General features: G+C 50.1%; 1 protein-coding gene across 1 annotated transcript in view; it reads right to left on the bottom strand.

Annotated features, from left to right (window-relative positions):
• Positions 1–5,616, bottom strand: part of PTCHD1 (patched domain containing 1) — a 56,572-nt gene extending 50,956 nt beyond the window's left edge. The window contains exon 1 of the mRNA XM_036084697.2: positions 5,215–5,616. Coding sequence (XP_035940590.1) covers positions 5,215–5,565 — 351 coding nt within the window. The 5' untranslated portion in view covers positions 5,566–5,616. The remainder of the gene's footprint in view (positions 1–5,214) is intronic.
• Positions 5,617–6,000: the final 384 nt, after the last annotated feature.

Consider the following 6,000-nt stretch of genomic DNA (forward strand, 5'->3'; position numbering starts at 1 on the left):
CTGTTAGAGCTGTGGGTCCGGCCTGCTGGCTACGGCCATCCCAACAGGTCTCAAGGCCAGCGGCAACGGAGCAGCTTTGCCATCCAGGCAGCTACACTGCATTGGGTTTCTTGGGTTCCTCTACAGTGGGGTAGACTATAAAGGACAGAGGTGTGAGGGAGAGGGAAGATTACGCTGGAGAATCTGATCTCTGCCCAGCTGCCCTCAAAAACATCTCAAGAGGTCATAGTATTTGTCTCCAGCCAAAGTTCTGTAAGATGTGAACTTCTCTTTGGCATTTTTTCATTTTATGTAATCAGTGCAGCTGAAAAAAAAATGCCCTAACAAAGCCAGAGAAACACAAAGGAACCCCTTGAAGCAGGGTTTGGGGCCAGATAATTCTCTGCTATGGGGCGCTGTCCTGTGCCTGCAGGATGTTTAACAGCATCCATGACCTCCACCCACCAGATGCCAGCAGCCACCCCCGAGTACTGACAGTGAAAAACGTGTCCAGCCGTCGCCAAGTGTCCCCTTGGGGGCAAAACCACCCCTCGGCGAGAACCGCTGCCTTCCACGTGACTTAACAGTGCTCACTTCCGGAAATTGCTCCAGTAAAGGGGTTTGGAAGACAGTACAGGAACTTCTTGATGTAAAGGACCAAAGAGTAAATAGTTTTAGGCTTTGAGAGCCACATGCCATCTCTGCCTCATATTCTTTGTTTTTGTTTTGTTACAATATTTTAAAAATACAAAAACACCTTCTGAGCTCAAAAGTCGGCTGGAATTGGCCCACCCTTAGACTGCAGAGAGAGGAACGATGACTCTTCCTGCAGTGGCTACAAGTGCTGGGACAGTATTTGGAAACAACTGGCATCTGGATCCAGCTACGAGGTCTTCATGACCCTGAGCCAGCAGTTCGGCTGCCCTTCTTGGAAAGCCTGAATTAATGAACTCCAAGTTAAACGCTGTTACTCTTGTTTTGCAACTTAGTTCTATTTAACGTATTTAAGCATAAAAAGTTTTTTTTTTAAAAATTGAAAGTCAGTATTTATTTGAACAAAATGAGATTCCCCCTAAGTGGAAGAATGTCTGCATAGTGAGGATGTGTCTTCCCATTGGTTTGGAATAAAATATCCTAGGGGGTTCCTTCAAAGAAGAAGAAGAAGTTGTACAAAGGAAATGCCCCTACACAATTTGAAAACTGAAATATGTTTTAATAGGACTACAGAGGTTATCAAGGAAGGAAGAATGGTATCATGGAAAAAGAGAAGCCTAGAAACTGCAAAAATAAAAACATGTCATTTTGAAAATACGTTTCAAGGTAGTTTCTATGGAGTTTTCTTTACCCGTCACATAAATGTCTGAATAAACTAGGGCAGGTCCATGTGCCAAGTAGTTAGTGAGGGTTTAGTGAGGGTTTAGAATGTGCCAGCGACTGTGTGAGGCACTGGGGTTGACTCCACGTGGACAGTGAACACTGCTCAAGTAGGAAATAGCTTCACCCAATCATCCAGAGATTTTTCCAGTAAAACATTTTATCTTTTTATCTTTGTGTATTGCTAATTCCACACATCTTATGCTTTACTTTGGGCATTTAGAGTTTCTCTCTGGGGATTTTCACGGACACCAGACAGAATCAGTCAAGAAAATGTCCTCACCATCCAGTTACCACTGTCAAGACAACACTGAGACGAGAATGAGACTTTAGTCAAATATACTTCATTTGGATTTAAAATATGTACATTTTAAGTCATTCGAGTAGTTTATCGTATGGGAGGCAGTAAATTAGAGTGAAGAGTACTGGACTGGAGGTCAAAACCCTGTCGGGTCCTGTCCTGTTTCTGTCCTCGTCTTCTTGCCATGGACAAGTCAGTGAATTTGTAAGGAGCAGATTTCTCCTCTGTAAAATGGGATCACAGCACTTTTACCCTGAGGCGTTTGCTGTGTTTAAACGTACTGTGTGTGGTATAAAGGTGATATCATTCTTGTAAGGACTGGGCTAAACTGGTTCTTCATTCTACATGGATGATTCTGGGATAAATCAAGTAGTGTCTTGGTAACAGCCCAGATCAATTACCAACAAGACCTCCTTACACTTCATTTTCAGTGATCAAGAAGAAACAGATTTATAAAAGCTCATGAGGGGCTACTCTGAAATTTGCTCCAAGATGAACATCATGGATTTTCTGTTAAAATATAATAATGAGCTAAATTTAATCTTCTAGTGGAACGAAGACTTTTAAAGATGTCCAGAAATTAATGGTTGATCCTTTATCAGCACCATCAGGTCCCACCCCCTTCACCCCAAATTACCTCTTTGCCCCGCAGACCTCAGAGGAAACCATTGCTAGGGACAGTCACCCCTCTCACAGTTTGCGGTGGAAATCTACACTGTACACTCTGAGTATGGCAACCATGTCACCTGCACAAATTTGAGAAAGCTTCTCCGAATGAGACCAGTGTAGATTTTTTTTCTTGGTGTTACTCTCAATTGTATTTAAAAAAAATCAACCTGGGTTTGTATTTTTTGTTGTCATCCCTTCCCAGTCTATTTTTGCTCAAAAAATAACTGGACTAATATCCCAAGAAGGATCTCCTTCGTAAAATGGGTACAACCGCAGAGCACCATGAGGAGTAATGACACAGCCCTGCAAGGTTCTTCCTCTGGTTTCGTAACGGGGCCTGAGAAAGCCTTCATAAAACCCTGCTTATGTTTTGTCCACTTCGTTTCAAATGTGATGCCATCAAATAGGCAGGAGCTGGATGGTGCTGTGTGTAATGTTAGCTGTCAGGGCTATCCTTGATTCCAGCAGCAAAGTATCAGAATAACACTAGTACGGGCAGAAACAGTGACTCTTTGACTCCTGACACGTTTTGTAAAGGACACATCTTCATCTCATGGGAAGAAAGACAAATTATGATAAGTGCTCGTTTCCCTACTTCACATTACCATGACTACTGGAGGTCCATTTTTCTGTCCCCCAGCTCGGAACTGTCCAGATATAAGAGTTAGATGTAGAAAGAAAAAAATGGATATATAAAATTGAGGCAATTCCCTCAGTTTCCTAGGTCTGAGTTTTTATAAATTGTATGAATTCATTTGACCAGAGAGCCATCAGCTTGAAATGGCTTCTGACCACTATTTGACTTGGTTTTGATTTTCCCCAGATACCTAGCACATGAAAAACCATCTTGAATCTGAAAACAATTTACTGACAAGACAGCTGTCCTTTAAAGTTGCCCTTTAGCCATGGAGGCAAAGACAGCCTCCCTTTCTCTCCAGTCCCAACTTTCTCTGATAATATGGTTTTGTGTCCTGAACAGATCAAAATCAAATAGGAGAGAAACAATCCTGTTGAAAAGAGGTCTGATGTGCCTGTTGATGTCTCATTAACCTTGAGAGTGAATGTAACTGGTGAGTGCCCGTCACAGTGGCGTGACGGTTTGTTAGGGGGAGAAAAAGCCAGTAGAAACATCACCTTGGAAAAAAAAAATACAAAGAGATACATCATTTAGTAGATCATCTATCAAAACGTGGGGCAGCTTTCCAGCTGTCAGGACTGGCTAAATTATAGTTTCCTTAAGCCTGTGATGAAACTACTATGTGTTTTCTTGGGGAAATTTGGGGCAGTATTTTTCTGTGTGTCAGAATATGTTCACTGGAGTATTGACACACACACACAAAAAAACAACAAAAAAACCCCTCACTTCGATGTTGGAAGCATAATCATGAGAAAAGCAGTATTTCCAGACCACTGTTACTAAGGTTCTGTGATGATGTGTGTGCCATTTAAAATATCACAAGCCACTCAACGTGGGAAGGTCCTAATTCCACTGAGTCCCTAGTCGGGTTGCCCTCATTACTAATTGCCCATAGGTAACACATCAACAGAGAGAGGGAGGGAAATAACATAGGAAAATTCGCTGGTCTCCAGGGATATAGAGGGTTACCTGTAGAGGGAAAGAGGAGAGAGTTCCCCAGGTTCACTGGCTGACCCCCCGTGGCATAAGTGGACTAGAAATCTAACCGACCTCTAATCCCAGATCTGGACCGGAGACCCTCACAAAACCAGCCCCTTTTATGCCTCTGCCCCAGGGCTCCAGCTGGGACTGGTTGTCCCCTGCCCTCCGCAGAGGGGCCCCTTAAGTAAACAAGCCCCACAATTCCCACCAGGGACTTGGATGGAACATTTTCACCTATTTTTGCTTTTCTCTCTGAAGGTCTCCACTTTTCCATCTCTAGTCCTCACTCCTCTGCTTTTCTTAGGAACTTCCTGAAAGTTATCACCATTAACCTCACTTTTCACATCAAATTTCCACCTCAGGCTGACGGCACAACCTGTTTCCATGAGCGTCCCCCTCTAACCAGCTGCTTGGTTTCCTGTGCTCTTCTTAGGGCCACACAGCCGGGCTTCTGTCCTCACCCTTCTGGCTCTGCCCCTCACCCTCACGCCCAAATGCACCCAAACAAAAGTGGATTAGTCGAATCACTGTTTTCCCAAAGAAGTTTTTGCATTTCGGAAGAGGGGAGCTACTCGTGCAAGACAAAATAACTGCGAACGACAGACACCATTTCCTACCCCAAAAGACAGAGATGGCCACCTCGCTCTGGGAAGAGGGCATCAGGGCAGCCCCGCGTCCTCGCCAGGGACCACACTTCTTTCTGGGTGGGTAGGAGACATTTTCCTCACCATCCCGCCTCACATTCCTTTGCCCCCTCACGGCCCCAGCCCTTCCGAGCAGCCTTTCTGAAATCACTCCAAAGGTCAGAGGAAGGGGGTAAAGAATGGGGACAGGGAAGAGGGGTCTCTGAATCCTTCCCCCCTCCCAAGCGTAATATTTTGTTTTCAAGTACCAGGACTTTCTACAATGTCTCCTCTTGTTCTGCTCCTTCTTGGCCCAGTTACCCCCCAAGCCTCCCCACCCCCAAGACCACTGCGACCAAAACAAGCGCACGGACCACAGCACCGTGGCTGCCGCCGCCCCAACTGTTGCAGCAGCTGCCGGGGTGGCGGCGACAGCGGCGAGGGCAGGGCCGGGCCCGGACCCGGACGCTCCCCGCCCAGGAGGCTAGGAGGCTCCGGGCGGCCTCCGAGGGGCGCGCGGTGCAGGGGAGCCCCTGCGGCAGCCGCCTGGGATGGGAGAGGCGGCGCTCTCAGCCCGGACCCCCGCGCAGAGCCAGCCCAGCCGCGGCAGCGGCGCCGGCGGAGGCTGCCCGCGCCCGCCCCCCTCTCACCTTTAAGATCAGGTCGGTGTGATGCTGGTCCAGCATGTTGGCTTTCTGGAAGGAGGTGACGATGACCCGACCGTAGCGCCCGGGGGTCTGCAGGTCCGAGTAGAGTCGGTGCTTGGAGCGGTTGACCGGGAAGAGGCTGTTGACGAGGTTGCGCTCGATCTTGGCGAGGCTGTGCTGGGGCGCCAGCAGGTGCTCCACGCTCTCCTCGACCTGGTAGCGGCTGAAGCTGGCGCCGAGCAGGATGGAGATGAGCACGGGCGCCGAGGCGAAGAAGACCGGGTGACTGGCAATGAAGTGGCCGAGCCGGGAGAAACACGTCCTCAAGCCCCTGTGCAGAACCTGCCGCAGCATCCTAGAGCAGAGCGGGCGCGGGAGGAGGGCGAGGCGCACGCTCGGCGCGGGCTCGGGCGGCGGCGGCGGCGGCGGCGGCGGTGGTGGCGCCCGCGGTGGCGACGGCGGCGGCGGCGGCGGCGGCGGAGGCGAGACCCGGAGCTCTCCCGGAGCCGCGGCACCACCATCGGGGAGTCCCGCGCCGCGCCTCGGGAGGGTCCCCTCGGGCCGGAGACACGCCCTCCTGCCCGCGGCCGCGCCGGCCCAGAGAGCCCCCCAGCCTGGCGGCCTCCGCGCCGCCCCCACCCCGCCCTACCCCGTGCGCCCTCCCCACCCCCCGCCGCCTCCCAGCCCGAGGGGCTCCGCGCGGCGGGGCCGCGTCCCGGCTCAACGCGGGAGGGGCCCGGAGCAGCCCCCGCGGCGCGTCATGACCCCACTCACCCGACCCCCAAGGCC

Source organism: Halichoerus grypus, chromosome X, assembly GCF_964656455.1.
Source record: "Halichoerus grypus chromosome X, mHalGry1.hap1.1, whole genome shotgun sequence".
In the NCBI taxonomy this organism is placed as follows: Eukaryota; Metazoa; Chordata; class Mammalia; order Carnivora; family Phocidae; genus Halichoerus; species Halichoerus grypus.